The 26,383-nt window shown below is 34.8% G+C and overlaps 1 protein-coding gene across 1 annotated transcript in view; it reads left to right on the top strand.

Annotated features, from left to right (window-relative positions):
• Window positions 1-23,344, top strand: part of LOC150105692 (cilia- and flagella-associated protein 97-like) — a 31,396-nt gene extending 8,052 nt beyond the window's left edge. The window contains exon 2 of the mRNA XM_090394531.1: window positions 23,072-23,344. Within this exon, the coding sequence (XP_090250657.1) occupies window positions 23,072-23,344 (273 nt within the window). The remainder of the gene's footprint in view (window positions 1-23,071) is intronic.
• The last annotated feature ends 3,039 nt before the right edge of the window (window positions 23,345-26,383 follow it).

Genomic DNA, 26,383 nt, shown 5'->3' with positions numbered 1-26,383 from the left:
GGTTAGAACAGCATCTTTATTCAATCGCTTTTAATCTCCTCCATGTTAATAACTGAATGTAATCTTTCTTCTGCCCCTAAACTTATTTTCTAAATATTATACACTCTTCCTTCGACTTCACTGACTTGCTGGTGTAAAAGTAACATTTCACTGTCTTTACAGATGATCTCCTCCTGCAATTTTTCAATCACTGAAAAGGTTTTGGCAACAGAGGCATGTGTAAAATAATAAGAATGACAATGTTTTCTATTTGTTTTTTAAAATGCTGAAACACAAGTTTGTCCATAGGAAATGTTGTTATGATTTCAGACTCATTCAGTACAAAGAAACCTTATCTTAATTATGGCAGCTGAAGTCAGAATAATATTACTCTAGGTATCCGTATAGTCCGCGCAGTTAGCCTAGTGGCTGTGCACTTCACAACCATATGCTTTTGGAAGGAGTGTCCTAGGTTTGATTCCCGTCAGAGATGTGAGAAGCTGAAGGATCTTCCTCTGCCATAGCTAAGTTAGCCGGTCTTGGCATGGACAGTAGGGTTTTTTCCCCCCAGTTTATCCTGGGGATTTTCATCCTGAAAAGCAGGCAAACCAGCCTTGAGAACTCAACACTACGGACATAGGATATACTGGGGCGTAGGGCTTGACCACCTTATCCTGTGAACGGTTTGAGGTCCGATGATTAATAAACCCTCGACACCGCAAGGTAAAAGAGGGTAAAAGGAAGATGAGATGATGTATCTGTATAAATAATTTAATCAATCAAATATTATTTACAATAATTATATACTCACTCACTAAACATATACAAAAGTCATTAAACTGGGAATTAATAATTCAATCTTACACATTTTCATTCAATCCATATAATAAATAAATCTGTGCATTGAGCTCAATTGAATTGAACAAATTCTTCTTTTAACATGAGAGAATTTAACTGAAGAGACAAAGTTGTGACCTCTTAGTACTTCAATGCAATATGAAGAAATAACATTTCTTTCATTGCATAACAAAGACACATATATTAAAATAGTTTCTTCTCTTGCAGTCACTATTGAGATGAGTTATCAACAGTTACTTGGCTTTATCAAAGAAATTCCTGTAAGAAGTACATAAATATAACATATCAATTGCTCTTAACAGATTGTATGTATGTACACTTCTTAATAAAACTTCTGCTTTATTCTTTAATTAATTTTATGGTAAAAGCTTCAATCCATATTATTTCATAATTTCCAGGACAAATGGAGAAAAGTTAGCTACACTAGAACAAACTCCAACTCAACATCAGTAGAATTCAAGATAGGCACCATCATAATAAATATCATGTCATTATATAATTAGCATTATGAAAACAAAGCAAAAACAGGTGAGGTTCTTCTAAATAACAATTACAAAATTCCTTGCTATGAGGATGGCAGGTAATATCAAGTAGAGTGATGAGCAAACATCAGAGTGGGGAATTTAGCAATGTGATTTATTTGTGCCTATGGTATCGTAAAGAAGGTGCTTCCAAGGAAGAAGTGGAGGAATTTTTCAAGTCATTAGAGCAGGCTGCTGACATAAAGAAAATGAAAATAGTGGTCCTTGTTGGAGATCTAAACAGCAGGAAATGAATCCCATTAGGCATATAGAAATGTTTTGTGAAAATTTGGAGAAAAGGGTAACACTAATAATAATGGCAAGTACCTTCTGGATTTCTAGTCAGGATGTGAAGTAGTCCTAACACCATGTTCCAACATAAAGATGTGCACAAATCCACATGGAGATAAGACACAAGAAATAAGTTGGAAGTTTATTTTCCACTTGGTTAGACTATAATAAATTTAGTTTAATTCTTTATCCAAGTGTATGCAAACAAAGTTTGCACCTGAAGTATCTTCAGGACTGAGGTGATAAATAAATATAACCTCTCCATTGCTTCTACCTTAGTATCACCAATTCTGGGTCTGGCTCCCACTGACAAGACCTGAATAAAGGTCGAAACTGGTCTGGGTAGTGGCCCTTCCCTTAATGCATAGCATTATACATGTCTGCGAGGAGATGTGCTTTGCATTATGGGAGATACTGAGACAGGGAGTGATGAGAGCTTGGTCCACCTTTACTATGAGTTGCTTCAGTCCTGAAGATACTTCAGGCGCAAACTTTGTTTGCATACACTTGGATAAAGGATTAAACTAAATTTATTATACACAAGAAATAAGGAGTCTTGTTTCTTATATAATTGTTGATAGCAATATCTTCTCTCTGGTTCAGGACACAAGACATTTGATAGCAATATCAGAAATAGAAAGTGATCACCATTTTGTTTTGAGCAGGATATACAATTGAATATCATATTGAAAAGTAAAGTTTCAAAAATAATAAAAGGTGAGAAGCTTTCAGAAGTAAGCTGTGGTCTCAAATATACAAATATTAAAGAGTTTAGAAACAAAAACCAAACATATGAGACTCATTTGCAGATACAGGGGGGGGGGAAACATTGAGTCAGCCAGAGAGGCATATAGTGAAGTTGTCTGGAAAGATAGAAAAATCAGAACTACATGGTGGACTTATGATAAAAATAGCCAAACAAAAATCATGGAAAGACTTTAAGAATATAGATGATAAATATCATAAGCAAAAAATTTTGCAATTTAATAAAAAGTATTCTGGATGTTTGGAATAATTATTTTAAAACCATCAAATGAAACAAGCAGTAGAAAATATTCAAGAGAAATTGAGTTAGGAGTATATATCAATATTTGAGATATAAAAAAAAGCTTTGTAAAACCTACAATATGGAAAGGTACCTGGAATAGATTATATTCAACCAGAAATGCTCAGATAGAGATATATAATAGTTCTAAAGTGGCTGCACTTTACATAATTTAGAAGTTTGAATTTCAGATGATTTGAGTAGAGCTCTCATAGTGCCTATGTATCTGTAAAAAGAGAAATAAAACAATATAGTAATTACAAAAGAATATCCAATGCTGGATTAAGGGAATACTGGGACCCTGGTGCAAATAATTCTAAATCTGAGTTTGATAGACAGAAAGATTTGTATAATGCTGGACTGCACCAAAAATGGATTTGGAGTTTTAGGTGTCTAGAGAGAGCTTTGTTCACTGAGAGTGTGGAAGCACAAGGTCAGAAAATCTAAAATTAGGGTGGATGCAGATGTGTGTATGTGTGAGTAGGCACCCATGAAGTGAATGAACAAAATATGTAAAATCTAGTCTTTCAGGCAGCATGGGATCAGTTCAGAAGGTAAATAAGAGGAAGGAGTGTTTTGGCATTGGTTAATGGTCAGCAAAAGTTATAGGCATTAGTGAGACATTAACAGCAGATGATGTAATTATAGGGATAGAATGTGATGGTTTTAGTATTTTCAGGAAGGATGAAGTAAACAGGACAAGCAGGGGAAGGTACTTCTGATGATAGCAGATGAATTGCAGCTAACAAGAGTAGAAGTCAGTTAGGCAGATGGCAGTTCTTTTCAGTCAATGTAGTGTGAGATCAAGGCCAATAGGGCAAAATTAAATTAGTTGCTGCTATAGACCTGGGTGTGCCAGGGATAATGTAGAAGACATGCATCAGCAGATTAGTACATTGAGTGCAAGTCGAGTAGTTACTATGGGGGACAGGGATCTCAACTTCAGATACATAGATTGGAAGTAGGAAAGATTGTATTGCAGGAGGGAAATGGAATTTATACACTTACTAAGAGATAATTACTTGAAACAGAATGTGAGGGGGGGGGAGAGACTCAGGGTATGAAAGTGTTGGATCATCTTGTTATAGGATCAGAAGACTTGGCCATAAGTATGGTGGTTGCATTGCCTCCAGTTGAGGAAAGTGATCATGTGGTCTTGACTTGGGAGTAGCAAAACATGTGGAAATTCCAGTTATGAAGAGGTATATGTGAAACTACAAGGCAGGCAATTATGATACACTTAGGAGACAGCTTGAAGCAGTATTATGGCATAAAGATCTGCAACAGAAGGGGTATCAGAAAGCAGTATCACATTGTATACCCAATGTCAGGAGGGTAAATTGGGTAGAAGTTAGATGGATGAATTGGATCATTAAGCATGAGCTGCAAAAAAAAAAAGTTATGGAGGATATATAAGAAGAAAGGTGACCAGCATGGTAAGGAAGGCAAAATCAGATTATCAGAAGAAATTAGCCGAAGAATGTTTTTGTTATGTGGGAAGTAGGAGAAAGAATGACTATGAAAAGATAACTTTAGTGAGTTCAGATAGGAGAGAGAGAGATGACAGAGGCAGATGCAGTAGTTGAGCTACAGTGGCCATTTTGCAAGGGCATAGAACATATATTATCCAAGTGAGGTTAATGCTGTGAGATATGGGATAGAAACTAATGTGGGAACAGAGGAGGATGAATCGGAGGTTATTAGGATATTGCAGAATCTGAATGCAAATACAGCTGTGAGATTGGATGGGATATCAGCTTGCATTTTAAGAGAATGTACAGGGGAACTGGCAATACCTTTAACTAGGACATTGAATTTAAGTCTCGGCTCTGGCAAAGTCCCACGAGAGCAGAAGCAGGATCTAAGTCTGTAGTAGGAAATTATAGACTAATTAGTATCTCAGGAATGTGTGCTAAAAAGTATTGGAAAAGTTGGTCAAAAAGAGAATTGAATGGGTGGATAACAATATGATACTCTATGAGGGGCAGCATGATTTTGTGAAGGGTCAGTCATTCCTTAGTAGTCTACTAACTTTTTATAGTGACAGCTGAGTTGAATAAAGGAAATGGCTACATGATGATACTGCTGGATTTTGACAGAATACCACATAGAATTCTGTGACACATACTGCAGCAAATGGGGATGGATAGGAAACTGGTGATACAGATAAAAGAGTGGCTGATGAACAGATACCAAAAAAGTAGTATATGGAATATATTACTTTTTGGTTTCCATGTGGAATAGTATATAGAATTCTGTTTCTTTCAATAATTTTATTTCAATTGTCATTAAACATAAAGTATTAATAAGGCGAGATTTAACATGATAATTGAAGATAATTTTAATATACTTGAAATCAAGAAAACCTGTAGAAAAGAGAAGCTCGGTTCAGACCACATGGAGGGTATCAGGATCAGATTTTCACTTTAGGACAAAGAGTTGAGAAATTATAAATATACCAAGGATATTTAGGTTTTGTTGATCTGGAAAAAATGTGTGACAAGGTGCTAGGAGGAAAGCTTCAAGATGCTACAATTATACCCTGTTCTGTTTTCACAATGAGACGTTATATATATAACAATACATAGTCTTGTGTCTGAGTTATAAGTCAGCAGTTAAAATTGGGGGATAGAGGAGGATGATGTAAAATTAGGTGTGATTTTACAAGTTTCAGTTTCATTTGTTCAATTTCATAAAGCTGATATCATCTGTATGAATCATTATGAAAGAATGTGGGCATTAGGCCTGATATTAAAATTGGAGATATCAGTCTCAGCTGTTTACTTTCTGTAGATGATGTACTCCTAAATGAATCCAGTACAAGGTTTCAGAATTCTTTAACTAAATTGAATAACTGATGTGATAAATTTGGTATGAAAATATAGAAATAGATAACAGAATGTCAAAACTAATGGTCAGCTGAATAAATTTTTGGAATAAGGGAAATTAGTCAATGCACTAAATTGGCTGTATCACCACATTTAAATCCACTTTAACTTAAGGGTTCAGAGAGTTGGGTTTGAAATAAAGTAGTTGATCAAAGATTTGAGACAAGATAGAGAGAGAGTGAAGGAACTTGACATTATTAGCATTCAGGAACATTCCAGTAGAGCTAATCTGAGGGTATATTATTATTATTATGTGACACCTGCACGGAATCCAAGGACTCGTTGTGAGATGGCACTCTCTCTATTTATCTAAATACATCTCACCCTCTCCACTATTACTTAATTCTCCTACTACGCCACTACTATCATCAATGTCATCTACCACCCATCATTGCCAACAGCAGTATTTTTGGCTGTAAATTGCGTGTGTTCTGAAGGCCGATTTGTCTTTATGTGAGATGAAAAACCTGAGTTCTGGGAGGAAAAACCTTGCCCCCTCCGTACGAGATCGGCCAACTTGTCTTCAATTGAAAAACCCATGTAAGGATTCCACTCATCATGACGAGAATCTAACCCAGGTCTTTTTTCAATCAATGGGTGCTGTTCTTCCAATTGCGTTATGGAGGCACCACTTGAATGGGATGGTAGAAGAAAGATTAGCAAAGCAGGTGTTTGAATGTCTGGATGGCAGGGAAAAGACCCAGAGGATTACCAAGATCTAGGTGATTTAATGCAGTTAGAAGCGCTTTAGTTAAGACTAAAATATCAAATCTGACAATGTTCGTGTTCTAACAGATAACAATTCATTTTAAAGAAAATTGTTGATAGGGAGTTAATAATAATGTTAACTTTTTGTGTAGTACCATCGTAGTATCCTACATACTACCACTATTTTGAGGATACATATCAGGAATTTGATAATAGCTTATCTTTGGAACTGTGCAGGTGTGTTTGTTATGAATATTTGGAATGCTTACAGTAATTTACATATGTATCCACACACATTTTCTGTTTCCCACTACAAACTAGTCACTTCAACAGATTAGCAACTGCTAGCTGTGGTTTGTTATTAAGTGACCACCTAACAGAGATGATCAGTTGATATTCTTCTTCTTTGGTGCATCAATCTGAAAATTGGTAAATATAGCAGCACATCACAGCATCCTGTCTTGTGACTTCCTTTTTATCTCTTCATAACTCTTAGCACCAGTTAGCATCATTATGTTATTTATATATGAAATTCTTGGTCTGCCTTGTGGCCTCTTTCCTTCTACAGTCCCCTCCATTATTTCTGTAATCAGTCCCCCATGCCTCAAATGGTGTCCAATTAGGCTTTTTCTTCTCTTATTGATGTGTTTCATTAATGACCGTTCTTCATGAACTATATTCAGAACTTCGTTACTTTTCTGTCCAACTAATTTTCATCATCTTTCTCCAGCATCAAATTTCAAATGCCTCCAACTTTTTCGTGTTTGTTAGAGTCCAGGCGACCTCACAACCATATAATGCAATGCTCCATATGTATGTTTTCACTAGCCTTTTTTTGAGCTGGATGCTAAGTCCTTTACTGCTAAAAATGTTTCTTCTGTTATAGAATGCTTTTTTGGCTAGGATTATTCGTGCTTTAATATCTGATTGGTTTCTTCCATCTTCTGTGATAAGACTTCCAAGATATTTAAAAGAGGATACCTGTTGTAGTACGTTATTATTTATTTCCAGGTTTATTTTCATTGGATTTGCTTTACTTGTAATTAATAATTTTGTTTTCTTATAATTAGTTTTTAGACTGTACTGTGTGAAGATTTCTTTCATCTTTGTTAGAGTGGCTTTCAGTTTGTTTTCGTTATCAGCTAAAACTGCTATATCATCCACAAACCGTAGCCAGTTAATATCAATTCTATTTATCTTAGTTCCGGTTTCTATTAGTTCTTTCAGTTTATTTATTGCATCTTCAATGTACAGATTAAACAATATGGGTGAAAGAGAGCACCCCTGTCTTACACCTCTACGTATTTTTGCTATTGCAGTTTTTGTTGTATTGCTGGCTGCTTCTATTAGGGCTTCTTGATGCTTGTAAAGATTAAATATGAGCCTTCTATCTCTCCAATCTACCTTTATTGTTTTTAGGAGTGAAACATTTGATTCCAGTCAATACTATCGAAGGCTTTCTCCAAGTCAAGAAATACTATCAGAGTATTTTGATTCTTCTCCAATCTTTCAATAACTGTTCTTAGAGCTAGGATTGCTTCTCTTGTCCCCTGCTGTTTCCTGAATCCAAACTGGTCATTGCCAACATATTCTTCAACCTTCTTTGATAGTCTTTTTTGTATAATTTTGAGTAGTATTTTTGAAGCATGTGATATTAAGCTTATTGTTCGATGATTTTCACACTTGTTTGCATTATTTACTTTAGGAATGGGTATGATAGAGCATTGTGTAAAATCTTTGGGGATGATCCCTGTTTCATAAATATCCTTTATGATCTTGAAAAGGTATGACTTAATTATGTTTCCTGAGTATTTTATTAATTCTGAGGGGATGTTATCAGTGCCTGGTGCCTTGTTGGCTGACAATTCATTCAGTGCCCATTCAAATTCATCTTTTAATATAGTTGGACCAATTTCTTCCACATCAAGTCTTGATTCATCTTCTATAGCCTTGGCATCTAGATCTTTTCCACTATATAGATCTTCTAAGTACTCCTTCCATCTTTCCGAAATTTCTTCCTTATCTATAAGTATGTTCCTCTGTTTATTTTTGATAATTGTACTTCGTGTCTTGTTTTGTTGGCTTATTCCTTTTATAATTTTCAATGAAAATTATAAAAGGCTTTTCAATGAAAGTCTGGCTTCGGCAAAGGTGCCCAGGGAATGGAAGGAAGCTAAGATAGTGCCATTGCATAAGGGTGGTAACAGACTGGAAGTGTCTAATTATAGGCCAGTCTGTGTGTCATCAGTAGTTAAGATCTTGGAGAAAGTAGTGAGGGACCGTATACAGCATTGGGCAGATGAGGGTAATGTTATCTGTGAGAGTCAACATGGATTTGTGAAAGGGCGCTCTTGTTTTAGCAATATGCTAGCCTTTAGTTCTTGTAACTATAATAAAGTTACAAGAACATTAGATGAGGGAAAGGCATATACTGCAATTTTCTTAGACTTAGCAAAGGCATTTGACAGGGTACCACATGATAAGCTGATATTTAAGTTGCAGCAAATGGGTCTGGATGTCAGATTGGTCAACTGGATTCAGGATTGGCTGTCTGATAGGTATCAGAGAGTTGTGTATGGTGAAACAGTTTCAAGGAGGCAGAGGGTTACAAATGGGGTCCCACAGGGCTCAGTACTAGGATCTATATTGTTTAACCTTTATATCAATGACATTGCAAGGGGATATTCAGTTGTTTGTGGATGATGCGAAGCTGGGAAGGAATATTAGTAATAGTGCAGATGTGGTAGCCCTGCAAGAGGATTTGAATAAGCTAGATAGATGGGCAAATGAATGGGGGTGTCAGTTTAATGCAGCAAAATGTAAGGTCTTGAGGTTAGGGAAACATCATTGGGATGCTGTATACTCTATGGGAGGAGTTATACTGGAGGAAATAGGGGAGACAAGAGATCTGGGGTTGATGATTGATAGAAACCTGAAGTTTAGGGGACATATTGCAAAGGTGGTGAAGGTAACACAGAGGATTGCTGCAATTATGAGAAGGACACTGACCTGCAGAGATAAGAGGGTTATCATTCCGTTGTATAAAACCCTGATCAGACCACACTTGGACTATTGTTCTCAGATTTGGTCCCCAGGATTTGAAGGGGATAAATTAACTGTGGAAAGGATACAAAGACGGATGACAAAGATGGTTTCAGGACTGTACAAGGATAGTTATGAGGATCGGCTGAGGGAATGTGGACTTCAGAGTTTGGTGGATAGAAGAAGGAGAGGTGATATGATTGAGACTTTTAAACTATTGAGAGGTGGTTACAGGATTAACACTGGGGAGTTCTTTCGCTTGGTTGAACAGTGGGAAGGAGTGATGACAAGAGGCCATCCCTGGAAGTTACGAAAGGAAACTGTGAGCAAGAGGGTGAGGAGTGGTTTCTTTGCGTGGAGGATGGTTGAACCGTGGAATGCATTGCCTGATGGAGTGGTGAGAGCGAGAACGGTCAATGAGTTTAAGGAGTGGTATGATAGACTTTGTGTTTCTTGGGGGGGGGGGGACCTCCCCTCGATGAGTATTGACAGACTGTATGTTCTTAGGAAGGACCTCCCACGATGAGTCTTTTGACTCCATGGAAGCCTGAATAATAATAATAATGTTATAAGCTTTATCGATTCTTCCAGTCTTTATTAGATCTTCTATTTCTTTACATTTCTCTGTAACCCATTGTTCTTTTGCTTCTTTACACTTTCTATTTATCATATTTTTTATATGTTTATATTTGTCTTTGCTTTCTTCCTTTAGGGAGGTTTTGTATTTTCTTCTTTCATCTATTAGATCTAGAATGTCCTGGGTGATCCATGTTTTTTTTATTTGCTTCTTCCGTAATCTTATGCAGTCATTGGTGGCCTTAATGATTGTATCCTTCAAATGAGTCCATTTTTCCTCTATGTTTTTCTTTTCCCTCTGTCCAGTTTTAATGCTTTCATCAGTTTGCTGTTTATAGTTTCTATGGTTTTCCTCTGTTTTCAGGTTACTTATGTTCCATGTGGGCCTTTTCCTTGGTTGTGACAACTTTTTAAATTTCAGATTACATTTCAATAAAACCAGATTGTGGTCACTGTGAAGGCTGCGTATATGAAACAATTCTTACATATAGGTAATATGATGAATAATATTTCATTTGTAAGGAGGCACAAATGTTATATCACATTTTATGTTATGTACTGTATATGGCAAACTGATATTCTCTCCATTAAATGTTAACATTTAAAGATAGCCACACTCATATTTTCCAGTAATTGCATTTTTTGAGTACAATGAATGCCGTTCACATGTAAAAATGAACTTTTTTAAATACATCTCACTTTTCTTTTATAAATGCATGGCAGCTATATCTAAATCTGTTTTTTTTTTTTTTCCCTGCAAAGAATAATCAGGCAGATCAGTTTATAATTAATAGCTGTTATAACTTTAAATTTATCTCTGATATAGAAAGATTTTTTATCTTGGTTGCAAATTAAATTAAACTTGCCAAGAAATTATATTCTTGACAAGTTTCTAATTTCTTTGCAAGTTTAGTTTAATTTGCACCTTTTAATGTGGTATACCTTTTTTAATTAAAAGTTGTACCACCTTATTAAAATTCTCTCAAAAAAACTTTCTACATCTATCTCTAATTCAGAGAATTTTAATAAGGTGGTAGACCTTTTTACTACTTATATATGGGAAATGTGATTTCTATATTAATTCAACCTTGTCATCTCTTCTGGGTCTAGTCCCCCTACTGATGAGGCCTCAAAAGTCAAAACTGGTCTGGGTAGTGACCCTTCCCATAATGCATAGCATTATACATATCTGAAAAGGTGTGTACTTTGCATTATGGGTTACTAAAGCAATTGATATGAAATTATTAGTCTGTTACAAGTAGCTTAATTGTCAAGATACTTCATGTGCAAACTTTGTTTGCTTACTCTTGGATGAAGGATGAAGCAAGAATATAATTTCTTGGCAAGTTTAATTTACCACTGATATCATTTACTATTTATACATTCTTTCAGTGAATAAAGTTTATTGTTTACTGTATTCATTTGCAATAATTATGCACTTGCATGCACGCAATATTTGAGTTCAGTCATTACTAGTTACTTTTGAAAAACAGTACATTACAACATATAAACTTCTTAAAAGTGCATTTTCTTTAAGGTTTAAATTGATTTTGATATTGGGGGGGGGGATTCAAAAGTTGATTTTAATATTTTGCAATTCTTCTTTCTGAATTTTCTGCTAAGCTCGCTTTTATCTTTTCATTGTCTTCCTTTTTTTTTATCATTATGTAAAGTCCCAATATTAAATACTTGATCTTGGTCACTGGAAATTGCTGTAATTCTACTTTGTCAACTGGCTTAACCAAACAGTATTCTTATCCCTACAGGGATATAGTACCATTCAAAAAATGACATTTCAAGAAATTGCCAAATGTTACTTATTTCGATTAGAGGATTCTGGGAGAAGGAAAAACAAGTGATGGAAATAAAGTGTTTGTTTGCTTAGTAGCTGAAATTTTTGACTCAAGAATACACTTTAGTTTTATTGGATAGCTCAAATCTGAAATGTCTTTTAGTATCAGTTTTAACTTTGTTGGAAATAAATGCATAGAAATATGAAATATATGCTCCTGATAAATGTGTCAAGATTTCACAAAGTATATTCTCAATAGAGCCTTGCTGAACTGCTAAAGGATTATATTTGTTAAGCAAAAAATGTTAATTATAACATGATATTCTGTTCTTGCCAGTGTATCATGCTATATTTGTTTCTGAATTTTTCTTTGTTCTCTACTTCATATGATGATGAGTCTTTGACAACATGACTAGATCTGTTTCATCTAAAACATACTGGAGCATATCCTCTGTTGCCTTTCTATCTCCTCATTTAAAATTGTCTTCAAATCTTATGAGTTTGATTTTGATACAGATTTTGGAACATTCCTTAGAAATGTTCTTTTATATACCATATTTGTCGGCATATAAGACGCATCCCCTTTTTTGTACAAATTTTTAGGAAAAAAAACTTTGTCGCTGAATATTATAATGAATTTACAGTATTTCAAATATAAAGTAATAAGGGTCTACTTTCAACAAATACTTAATCTAACTAGGAAAGAGTATCCACCTTTTAATCTTCGTCAAAACCTAGAAATTCATCTCCAGAGCTAAATGAAGCGACACTTGAAACTCTTCTAAATCAGAATCTGAGTCATACAACAAATTGTCCTCTGTACTATACAGTGCATTACTAATGCCACACTTCTTTAATTATTTAACCACTGTTTCAGTTTTCACAGCATCCCATAAAGCTTTGACCCACTCACAAACTTGCGAAATGCTAGGCCTCTTCCTTCTTTCTGATGGCTTAACCTCAAAATATGAAGACTGCATCCAGCAGTGTTCCACTTCTCCTTCATAAATCCCTTAAATGGTTTATTAATACAGACATCTAAAGGGTGAAGCTGACTAGTTAGACCTCCTGGAATTACAGCTAACTGAGTTTTCAATTCCTTGAGTTTATTTTTAACATCTTCTGTTCTGTGAAAATGAAACTGATCCCATACTAGCAGGGCAGGCTTCTTCGACAGTCTGCCAGAGCGCCTAGACCAAATGTTATCTATCCATAACTGGAATACTAGAATGTATTCCAGTAACTGGAATGCTCTCACACACTGCAAGGAAGCAAGAAAGAAATCGCATAACTCGGAACAGAGAAAATTTCCAGAAATGAAAGTAATAAAAATCTGAGTATTGGCATATAAGACACACCCTGCTTTTCGGACCTATTTTAAAAGGAAAAAAGTGCATCTTATACGCTGGCAAATGCGATATATATATATATATATATATATATATGGAATGGACATAGGGTTGGTGAGATGGATAGGAGGGTGGTTGACGGAGAGATATCAGAGAGTGGTTTACTCAGGAGTAGAGTCCACTAGACGGCCTGTGACTAGTGGTGTACCACAAGGATCTGTTCTTGGACCACTGCTGTTTAATTTGTTCATAAATGATATAGGAAAGGATCTGAGAGGAACAGTTCATTTGTTTGCGGATGATGCGAAGTTGGGTAGGGCAATAGTGAATGCAGATGACGTCAAAATTTTGCAGGATGATTTGGATAGATTGGAGGTCTGGGCTAGGGAGAATGGATGTCAATTTAATGTGGCAAAATGTAAGGTTATGCATTTTGGGGTGAAAAGATGGGAGGCAGTTTACTGCATTGGTGGAACCGTGCTCCAGGAAATTGATGAGGCACGAGATTTAGGAGTGTTGGTGGATAAGGAATTGAAATTTAGGGGACACATTGCAAAAGTGGCCAAATCAGCTCATCAAATCACTTGGTTGCTGAAGAATACGTTGACAAGCAGAGACAAGCAGGTTATTGTTCCTCTGTATCGAGCCTTGATAAGACCTCATCTCGACTACTGTGCTCAGATTTGGTCACCTAGGTTTCTTCTTGATGGGGAGGAGGTGGAGAGGATCCAGAGGCGAGTGACCAAGATGATAGCAGGTCTGTGGAATGAACCGTATGAGAACAGGTTGAGGATTTGTGGGTTGCAAAAATTGGTTGATAGGCGGAGGAGGGGAGATATGATTGAGACATTCAAATTACTGAAGGGTTTCTATAAAATTAATTCAGAAGATATTTTTGAGAACAGGGCTGGTTGTGGGAGGACTAGGGGACATCCATGGAAACTGGGCAAAAGTGTGGTTAGTAAAGGTGTTAGAGCTGGGTTCTTTACTTTTAGAGTAGTGAATGAGTGGAATGCGCTCCCTGAGTCTGTGGTGGATGCTGTGACAGTGAATGAGTTTAAGGCGAGGTATGATAGATACTGTATGAATGTCGAATAGTTGTGATGAAAATGATTTGGGGCCTCCCTCGATGAGTCTAATGACTCCCTGGAGTTGCCCGTAATAATAATAATAATAATAATAATAATATATAATAAAGCCTTTATGACGAGGCAACATACAGATTTTTTATCTTTCAGCTTATAGTCATTTAATCTATTTCAAAAAATGTCTCTCTCTCAGCCGACTAAATCAGTTATATCATATATATATCGATTTGTTTTATTTTATAATATTGAGAGTGGGATCTTGTAATTATTTTGTGTGTATTACAATCGTTTACAACATAAGATTTTGTTATGATAATCAGCTGTCAGTGACATCCCTTTTATTGGCTTAGCTGTTGGTAATATTAGAGCTGTTTTTATTTTTTATTTCATTGGAGTTGCCTTAGCTTGCACTACTTAAAAGACGTGAGTGCTGCCCAAGCATCCATTATGTTTGTCTTTTATTAGTGCATTTGATTAAGGTTTCACTGGCCTGACAGCTGTTTTGAACTGGTTGATTCTCATCAGAGACCAGTCAGAAACCTTAAGAGGCAAAAACTCGCATTCAGCACTGAGGCAATCCAGCATAGAGTTGTATATTTCATAAGTGAACTTTCATTCAGTGCATAACATAATTATCAAAAAGAAGAATCAAGAGGCTTCATTTTAATGATGTAAAATGAATAGAAGTAGGGGATGTTTTTCAAAACTTGCAAAGTTTCTATATTCAGCAATGAAATAACGATGGATCTTTAATATCCCCTATTACTATTCATTTAACATTGCTAAAAATGAAGCCTCTTGGCTCTTCTTTTTGATATTTACTGGGATATTTTTAGTTAGAATTAAGGCCATAATAACCAACTAAGATAATGCCTAGGAACAGCAAGTTTTGGAGAGTGTTTTTTTTTTATTATTTATTTATTTTATTTTTTGTTGTTGTAGCCATTTTTATAAAGATTTGGCTAATAATTTGATAAAAAGAATTCACAAGATCCTCCACAATAATGCTATGAAAAGTAAAAAACATTACAAAAATGTCATAGCCATATCATACATTAAGGGAATATCAGAAAAAAATAGAACATGCATAAGTACAATATTAAGGCAACATTCAAACCTCCTACAAAATTAAAAATCATACTTAGCTCATCGATCCCTTTTACCTTACCTTGCCCACCCAGGGGTTTACAAAATCCAATGCACCATCAACTTACCCTACATAGGGGGGAAACAGGATGCACAATTCCAATGAGAAAAGACAAACACCATGTATTCCTTCACTAGTAAAACAGGTCCCTGTCCAACTATACACTCCAAACTTGTCACAGAATTAACTGGAAAGACACCAAGTTCCTATACCAGACCAAAACTTGGTTTGAAGGAAACTAGTGAGATGCTGATTTATCATCCTAATCTCAATAAGAATAATAGATTAGCTATTCCAAGAGTCTGAAAGATCCATTTGCAACCCATATAGCTTTCAGGAGAACATGATGGCAGAACCCCAACACAAGAAACCCTGATCAGTGACAGAACCTAAAAATAATATGACTAGAGAGGTGCAGTTGATGTAGTTCCACTTTTAATAATTTTTTTTCTATTATTCAGTTTTTCTTTTCCTCACCAGAGGTCAGGCTTGTGTAAACAGTTAACAAAGCAGTCAGACTATAGCTTACTTATGTGTATTGTTATTATTCCTGACACCTCCAAGGAGTCCGAAGACTCATCGCGGGAGGACACCTACTATACAACCATCTCTACCACTACACTGAACCTCCACTACCAATCAACGCCATCTACCACCCACCACCACAACTAGTATTTTTTGTCTGAATTGCATGTGTTCTGAAGGGACGATTTGTCTGTATGCGGGATGAAAAACCCCGCTACCTCCGTATAAGATCGGCTAACTCACGTTATGTATAGCTTGAGTTTAGTTCATGTATATATGTGTGTGTGTGTGTGTGTATTCCTGATGATGACCTTGATATAGAGATCGAAATGAGTGTTATTTTTCTTAATTGTAAGTAAAGTAATTGCTCTAACACATGTGCTTACAATTAAGAAAAATAACACTCATTTCAATGTTATTTTTGGCTGCTGTCTCCCTAATTGCACAATGAATATTACCACCATATAGCCAAGAGAGAAAAAGAATCATTTGTAGGTGTGGATTCAAACATAATTGGCCTAGTCAGTCAAAGGCATAGTGTATCCAGCCAACAGACTATATGTTCCAACCCTAATCATGTTATGGATGTTTGTGAAGGTCTTTTGGTAGTAGACAGTTTTTTCATTACTTGGTATGAGACAGCAGCCATACTAAGTGGCTTGAAAAGGTTCTGTTCAGTCTCTAGAGTAAAGAGCCAAATTATGTGACCCTTAATCTTCCCATGATACTAAATGTACAATAAGTTTACAATTTTCGATGAATTTCACATTAAAAAAATTGTTTTAATTTGCTTCTTTAAAATATGTATGTACCACCAATTAACTGTGATTTTATACACTTCCGCCGATTGTTGTATGCAAGATGCTTGTAAAATCTAATGTGGGACATTATGGAATTGGAAAGAAGGTTAGAGTTTTTAAGTTAGTTGGTGTATAACAAAGAAGTTTAAGAGATGATAAATGGAAGAGATACTGAATTATAGAGCCTAATTGCATATTAGATCCAGACAAAAGGGCATTAAATACAAACTATAAGTACATTTTAATTTTCAGTGTTTTTGTTGCTGTTTTGTTTAGATCTCATATGCAATTAGGCTCCATGATTCAGTATCTCTTCCAGAAGCATCTTTCAAATGTAATTTTTGGTATTGCCTAAAGGCTTTCTTGCCATATTTGATGTGTATAAGCATCATCAAATCTTTTACCTTTCAAGACTCTTTTAATTAGACCAAAAACAGAAAAAAGAAATTGCACAAAGTCAGATTGAATGGAGTGCAAAGGATCTCATGATAGTACTTGGACCAAAACTTGGAGTATACCTTGGACTTAAATGTCCAGGAGTATTGTCAAAGTATAGTTTCTATTTACTGACATCCACTTTTGACCTCTGACATGTAAGAAATCCTACCTTTTCAGATGTTGGAAGTTGTTCCACTTGATTTTACAGGGTGTTTCAAAAAGAATGTCCCGATTTGAAAATTGTATATCCCTGCAACCACAAACCACAAATGAATGCGACTTGTACCATGTGAACGACCTTCGCCCAGAGTTTGATATGACGACCGCTAGTCTTTAGGCCTTACTTCATACTTCGTAATTTATTTTGTAACTGTACCACATTTTCATTATTAAATATGATTATTTGAAATCGGGTCATTCTTTTTGAAACACCCTGTACTATAAAATTAAAGATGCCAAAGAACTATATTCTTGGTTTAATCCTTTATCATTCAGGCACAAACAAAGTTTGTGCCTGAAGTATTTTCAGGACTGAGCAACAACTCATATATATAGAGGCTAAGGACTTCACATCACTTGCCTTTAGTATTCCCATAATGCAAAGCACATATCCTTATGGACATGTATATTGCTATGTATTATGGGAAGAGTCACTACCCAGACCGATTTCATCCTTTATTGAGGTCTTATCAGTTGGAGCTTCCCATAATACATAGCATTATACAATACATGCCCATAAGGATATGTATCGTAGGCAAGTGATGTGAAGTCATTATATACGAGTTTCCCTGTCCTGAAAATACTTCAGGTGCAAACTTTGTTTGCTTACACTTGGATAAAGGATTAAACCAAGAATATAATTTCTTGGCATCTTTAATTTATACCTTTTCAGATATTTCATGAATAATCAGTTTTTGTCATTACTTACCAAAGTATGCACATCAAGCCACTGATATATCATCTTTAACAGTTGAAGGGCAGCTAGAATGCTAGTCACTTTTGACACATTCATCCATCCTCCAATTGTCCAGGCCAAATATGGTACATGAAGCGAGTACTTCCATCTTTTTTTTTTTTTGGTGTGTGTGGGGGGGTGACTTAAAAAGATTGACGGTGGTGTAATATGTGTGGACAGACTTATGTGTTCGTCGAACATGTTGTTTATTATTTTAACGGTATAATAGAACACAGAAACTAAGTAAATAATTAATTAATTAATTATTTATTTAGTTTCTGTGTTCTATTATACCGTTAAAATAATAAACAACAGGTGGTGTAATATGCTGTTTAACAAGATAGTGTGGTGGTAGGTTTTGTTAATTGTTGACATCTGAAAATGGAACATGTGCTTCCACACTAAAGTTAATTTAAAAAGAGGTAACAGTCAATGAGGTTCTTTTAAAGTTTAGTTTAGAGGTGCTTTTAAATTATATGGTAATGTGAGCCTGGTACTCCTAAGGCTCTGCATTGCAGGAAACCACTTATATCACTTGATCTTAAAATTGAACGTTTCCACCTGTTGTTAAAGCAGTGGAACCACTGAAAAATCATGTTGCTCATTGCATCTTCACATTTACTGTTGTTTGAATTTGCACAATTATATGCTTCACTTATTTACTGACTGATTTTTACACAACACTTTTTGGTATCTGTTATCATGAACTGTTTGTCAATGCCAAACAAATGAATAAGCAATAAAAATACACAAACAATGACTTATCCAGATATATCACTGTATGCACCATGCTTACCACCAAGCACTATTATGATCTAATGGAGAAATAAATGAAATGAGACAAAAATGGCAGAATAATAGAAACTAGACTAGAATGTATATTATTAAGTGGAAGTATGATATGTCTGTATAGCTTTGTGACAACTTCTATGACTAGATTGGCAGAGAAATGATTGTTGTATGACTGTCATTCTTTATAACTATAGAAAGACTTTAATGAGTGCTGGTAATAGAAGCAAATAAAATAGTTGAGTTACTAAGTGATCATTTTGAAAGGGTGTACCATCCAGGTGGAGGTATCACAGTGCCAGATGTGACATTGATATGAAAATAGAGTGAATTGGAGTTTTTATGATATTGCAGAGTCTTAATGCAAATATGGACATGGATATCAGCCTATGTTATGAGAATGGACAGGGAAATTGACATTTCTCTGATCCCTCAGTTCTGAGAAGGTGCCTAGGGAGAAAAGAGGGAAAAATTGTGGAACTGTTTTGCCTTCTCTCGAATTGGTATCAGAGAAGTGGTAGTTAAGGCATTGCATAGGAAGTAATATGATACTTTATAGGGACAGCATGGTTTGTGAAGGTAATTTGCAGGATCTGCAAATTTGCCTTAGTAATTTGTTCACTTTTTTTATATAATAAAGTATGAAATGAATTGGATAAAGGAAATGGCCACACACACACTGATATTGCTGGAATTTGCAAAAGCATACCACATGGAACTCTCTTGCATAAATTGGAGCAAATAGGGATGAATATGAAGCTGGTGATTTGGATAAGAGGGTAGCTGATGGACTAATATCAAAAATTATATGGGAGAATTAAATCCAGGAGAAGGTGGGTAACTAGTAGTGCTCAGGGCTCAGTAATCTTATTACTTATCTGTATAGTTGCAGCTGTTAGATTTGTACATCAGTGATATAGGAAATGATTTAAGGGAAAATATTAAGTTTTTCAATTATGTAAAGCTAGAAAAAGTGATAGTCAATGAAGATGATGTAAAGATCCTGCAGGATGATTTAAATAAATTGGCTGTGTGGACAAAAGATATTGACTGCTAATTTAATATAGCCAAATATAAGATCATGCACTTTAGGATGAAGAAATCACATGCTCTGTATGGAACTGAACTGTAGGAATTTGGGGTGACTTTGGACAGGGAGTTGAAATTTAGTGGGCATATTGCAAAGGTAGCCGTTAATAGTTCATCAACACATTGACAAACAGGAATAGGGAGGTTATTATTCTTCTTTATAAGGTTTTTATAATGCCTGGACTGCTGCACACATCATCCACCACTTCATTATCCCCATGGATGTGGTCACTTGGATTCTATAGGGATGAGAAAGTGGTGGAGATGAGGCAGATGACCAAGATTGTTGCTGGTTCTATGGAAAATGCTCCCTATGAGGATAGATTGAAGGTCTATAAACTTCAAGGACTAGTTGATTGGTGAAAAAGAGGGGACATTATTTATTAAAAGACAGTTTTATAGAATTAACACTGATGACTGTTTTTTTGTTTTTTTCAGTACTTGGCAGGAAGAGAGAGAGAACAATGGGTCACATTGTTCTCTCTAAATTGTGTGTGAGTGTGGTTAGCAAAGGTATTAGAACCAAATTCTTTGCTTGTGGGTAGTGAATGGATTGCCAAAGATGTCTGTTGGTGCTTTGTCGGTGAATGAATTCAGGAAGCGTTATAAGGTGTGAGCAGTGATTGGAGTATGGGCTTCCCATGATATCCAAGAAATATTGATATGTGTGTAATTCTAGTCAGTAACAAGAACTTTTTCTCTGTTCTTTTTTTCCCCTCAGATGGTTTCCCAGTTAGTAGATCTTTGTCATAGACAAAGATCTACTAACTGGGGGGGGGGGACAAGAAAACAGTCGATGAGTTTAAGGAGTGGTATGATAGACTTTGTGTTTCCTAGGAAGAACCTCCCACAATGAGTCTTTTGACTCCATGGAGGTCTTAATAATAATAATAAATTTGAAAAATGCATTTCAATGTTTCATATATTTGGACCTTACGTAAGAGGTTAATGGGTATATTGATTTGCAAACAGATCAATCTGGTGTGATGCTGCCACCTTGCTTATTTGAAGCCTAAACTATGCTTAAATATAAAGAGCCAACAGGCTTCATTTCGGTGATATAAACACTATTTCAATTAAGGGGATATTAAATCCCCTTAATTGAAATAGCCTAAACTATGTTTGATAGTCTTCAAAGCAGTATTTCATTGACTTTCCCACATTACTAGCATACTCATAATTTTAAGCTGTAAGTTATTAAAAAAAAAAAAACTACAGAGGGTAGCGAGAATAAGGAATAAAATTTAAAAATAAATACTTTGTTATTATAGGTTGATGTTGCAACACTGATTTGCCATTGCAAACATTTATTATCAGACCTCTGTGGAATCACAAGACTCACTGTGAAAGATCCAATTTAAATATCACTATGGCTTAAATTCATTTATTCTAGTGACCCACATTGATTTTCCATGTAAAAAATATACTTCTTTATTCTCTTGCTTACTATTTCTTTACACAATTCCCAAGTATTCCCTCTTACTATTTAAACTACAGAGATTTTTTTGTCTTCCAACTGGACATTATTTTATCCTTTATCACAGTGCTAACCTTTCTATGTATAAAAATTTTGAAATGTGAAAATGAATTACAAAAGATATTTCATAACTAATAGAGAAATTAAATATTCATCATCATCAAATTCCTGCCATGTACTCTCAGGGGGGGGGGGGTGTATAGGATATGATAGTAATGATATAAATTTTTCATGTAGTACTAACTTCCTATTTACAATTTTCCTCCAAATCAGTTACCTGTCAAGACTCCAACAGATCTTAGATTTTCTTATATCTTATATTTCTATATTCTAAGGCACTTTTTTATCAATCCACCTATATCTTTGTCTTCATCTGGGCCTTTTTCCTGCCAACCTGGCAGAAAACACATGTTTTGCTAATCTTTCCTCGCCCATTCTGTTTAAGTGACTGTATCACCTGATGTTAGCTTCGCTAATGCATTTCTGGATGCTGACAATGTCAAGTTCTTTCCTAATATCATGTTTGATATTAGGAAAGAACTAATGCAAAGCTAATATCAGGTGATACGGTCACTTAAACAGAATGGGCAAGGAAAGATTAGCAAAACACGTGTTCTCTGGAAAAATGGCCCAGAGGAAGACCAAGATATAGGTGGATTGATACAGTATGGGTTATGCTGTTGATGTGTTTAGTCTACATGCAAAGTTTCATCATTATGGGGTGTGTGTTTTTTTTCTTTTTTAGAATCAGTATTACTTTCTAGTTTACCTTGTGTAATGACATCTATCTGTTTATTTTTTTTAATTTAACAATATACATGATATTGCCATTCATGCCCCTATCTTTCTCAGGACTCATATCTGTGGTCTCTAGTCTTTGGTCAAGTGTTTTATTTTTCTAACCCAGCTCTCAGAAAGTTACTTGACAGAGTTACAGGAATTATTATGGGAAGTGTTTTTAAAGTCACTTCAGGTAAGGAGGGTAGTGATCACTCAGACAACCATTATTTGGTTGTCTGAGTGATCTCAGACAACCAAATCATCTCCCACTTAAATAAATTCAGAAACATAATGCTGCAGTGGGATTTGAACTCTCAGCATTGGCTGGAGAGCTAAGATGCTATCTACTTCGCAACCATTCACTTTATGTTGTTGGAAAATCTGGCTTAAAATGCTGTTGAACATCTGAGATAAACAAATGTTTGTCCAGTCTTGTGAACTGAAGCTGTGTCTCCTGTCTTATAAATTGAAGAGACTTTTTCCCTACTAAACAAACAAAACTAGCCAGTGAACGCTTGCAGTTGACTGACATAATATTAATATAGTCATATCATGCCTTTAGCTGCTTCAATATTAATTCTAAATAATCTGCATAAACCATTTCTATAATTATCATGAAAATAGTGCATTTTAGAGTATGACTCAATGCTGTATCAATACAATTATTACATACAAACATACAAAGTTTCGAGATTTAAAATCATCATGTTTGAAATATGAGTTATGCTGTTGATGTGTTTAGTCTACATGCAAAGTTTCATCATTATGGGATGTGTGTGTGTGTTTTTTTTTTTTTTTTTTTTTTAGAATCAGTATTACTTTCTAGTTTACCTTGTGTAATGACATCTATCTGTTTATTTTTTTAAATTTAACAATATAAATTATTTGTTATTTTATATAAGCTTTACAATAGATTTTGAATATATCCTTACAGTCACTTTTAAAACGAATTCAGGGAGTGAAGTCATCGTGGGAAGTTAGTAGAAATCAGCTGTTACGCCAAAGCAAATGCATTTCTCATCCTTCCTGTAGAAGTCTGAACCAGCTGCCTCAGTGCACTTCCAACACCCTAAGTTTCCAGGAGAATGTGACCAGCCTTCACTACTCAGATGAAAATCTGGTACTACCTAGTAATATTGAATTTTCATGTAGTTTTTCAGTTACTGAGTTGAAATCTTCTGAGGAAATGAGTTGTAGTGATGCATAACTACAATATATTTAAATGTGAATAGTTAGTTTACAAGATTTACTTACAGTTCCCAACATATCCTTAAATTCTGTAAAATAGTATGCTGTTGTGATCATTATTTCAGTTTATACAGTCTACTACATGCCATATTAAACTTCAGTTTGAGGTAGCACTGATATATATATATAGGCAGATTACTGAAGAAAGTAATCTCTACTGCTATACAAGCTGTGTGCTAAGAGTAAGATTTTAAGAGAAAGATATAAACATTAATGAAATTTACTGTGATCTGTAATGTTGTTTTAAAAATATTGGTGTCATCTAGTGTTTAGCATTATGCAAATGAGATAAACATCTGCACAGTGTAAATTTAATGTAACAGATGAGTTAAGATTTATAGTTACTACAGAAATATCAATTTTATATCTTTTGGTTATTATTCAGCTTATTATTAATATTATTATTATTACGTGACACCTCCAGTGAATCCATAGACTCATCGAAGGAGGACACTTGCTGTACAACTCTCTGTCTCCACCACTCAATCCACCAACTACAACGAACCACAACCACACCAATGCCATCTACCACCCACCACCACGACTAGTATTTTCACAGACAATCACAGCATCAATGCCCATGGCAGGATTCGACCCGCAGCCTTTTTGACTGGAGAGTGGATATGCTAGCTACTTAGCCAACCAGGCTGGCAGGAAGTAAATGAATTAATTCCTAGGAATAATTCTAGAAGTAAATCAACATGTGCTACAAGATAACATCGAGAAAAATGTAAGAAAGTGAAGCACTGTTTAAAAGCAGCTAAACAAAAGTCATGGGAAGACTTGGACAAAAAATGGAGAAGATAAATATCAGGAATTTGGCAAAATGTTCTGGAGACTATTGAAAAGCATAGAAATGTAAGAAAGAGTAGTTTAAAAGGAATTAGAGATGTCTGGAGTAATTACTTCAAAAGATTTCTAAATAAAACAAGAAGTGATGGAACAGTGGTAGAAAATATTCAAGAGGAATGCAGTCAACAATACATATCGATACTAGATATTAAAAAATGCTATCAAAAACCTCAAATATAAAGAGGTAATGACATTCAACCAGAAATTCTCAAGTATGAAGATATAAAAGTTTTATAGGTGCTGCACTGCATAATCCTGTAGCATGGTCAGAAGGTCGAATTCCAGATGATTCAAGCAGAGATCACAAAGTAATCACCTATAAAAAAAAAAAAAGGAAACAGAATATGAGAATTATAGAGGAATATATTATTATTATGCTGGCCTGGTTGGTTGAGTGGTTAGCGCATCTGCTCTCCAGCCAAAAGGCTGCAGGTTCGAATCCCACCATGGGAATGGATGTTTTTAATTGTCTATGAAAACACTAGTGGTGGTGGGCAGTAGGTGGCGTTGGTATAGCTGTGGTTCATTGTAGTTGGTGGATTGAGTGGTGGAGACAGAGAGTTGTAGAGTAGTGCCCTCCCTCAATGAGACTTTGGATTCCCTGAAGGTGTCATGTAATAATAATAATAATATATTGAAAAGAAAGTTTTAGCATCACTAGATAGTATTGTAGAGTGTATCTCAGAGTGAACTCATAACATGCCCTCTAGGCAGCAATACACCACTGTCATCAATTGTTTTAGAATGTGATGTGTTAGATATCTGTATTAGTAACTCCAATTTGTGTAATTTTAAGAGAGTGTAGTGCTCAAGAGTAGAAAGCTCTATGCAACTTTTTATGAGATGAATAATTGCATCCAGTTAAACAAAGATGGCACTTGCCACAACATTAGAATTTTAGTAATAGGAATAGTTTTTTTTTTCTTTTTAAGTCTATAGTGTAGGTAATTTTACATGACAACTTATTATGCATATTAAGAAGGAAAAAATATGCATGACCATTATAGGAATTTAGGAGTGATGATTATATTTACGTATTATTTATTTTATATTTATTTATTTAATTAATTATTTGAGAAAGTAAAAACTGGTATCTTATTTACCTATCCCTCATATGCAAGGAAACAATTAAAAAAGGAGCAGAAATGGAAATTAACTAACCATTTATATTATTTTACAATTAGATATGAAAATATTAATTTCATATGTTTTGGTTATTTTCATTATTCATATTATTGACACAGAAGTTTGTAGGCTCTAAAATTATTCTTTATGATCAAACATGGGCAGACTTTTGCAAATCAGGTACTACTATAGATTTTCTTAGACCTGTGTGGTCTACTTATTTAATTTAATATAGGTTTTTCATAGTATGTGATTGTGAGCAATGAACTGATATTTGAAGTATTGCAGAAAATGCCCACACATCACATAACACATTGCAACATTTATAGTATTTTTCTGTGTTTTGTGTTTTAAAAAAATCATTAGATATAACTGGAAAGATAATTATTTTCTCATGTAGTAGAGGCCCTAAAACCGATCCACAGTCCACCAGTGGAACATGATCACTCTGTTCTCCCAGCCCATCACATATTCATTTATATTATTTTAGCACAGATATGAAAAACGGAAATTAAAAGAATTTGATTTAACTGTCTGTTTCTGATGGCAATAAATAAATTAGTTATCATTGTAATGTTAAATTTCAAAATAGGACTGTAATACTGTATCATGGAATATATAAAACAAAATTAAGAAGAAAAAAAAAAGATAGTTGAACAGAATGAATGAAAGTTGAGTTCATTTCATTTGAATAAAAACTGATATTTTTAACTTATTTTTTTTACACATAAAACTTAGAATGTTTCCCTGTAGTTGTCACTTCATAATTATATTTGTGTTGATTTTAGTAATATCACTACTTCTTAAGACAGAAATATATTTTATTATTATCATATTTTTAATGTTAGAAGATGTGAAAACCTGTTACATCATAATTAATTGGGTGTAGTTAATAGAGACAAAGAGAAAGATACATATTAATCATCACCATGGTTTCTCTTTTTTTTTTTTTACAACCATTTGTATGTCACTTGTCATCTTTAATTTATTCACCCCCTGAAGAAGTCACTCATTCATTGTG

Source organism: Typopeltis vanoorti, chromosome 6 (genome assembly GCF_054136105.1).
Source record: "Typopeltis vanoorti isolate ZY-2024b chromosome 6, IOZ_Tvanoo_1.0, whole genome shotgun sequence".
In the NCBI taxonomy this organism is placed as follows: domain Eukaryota; kingdom Metazoa; phylum Arthropoda; class Arachnida; order Uropygi; family Thelyphonidae; genus Typopeltis; species Typopeltis vanoorti.
The sequence above is the reverse complement of the archived record's forward strand: the minus strand, read 5'-3'. Positions and strand labels throughout refer to the sequence as shown.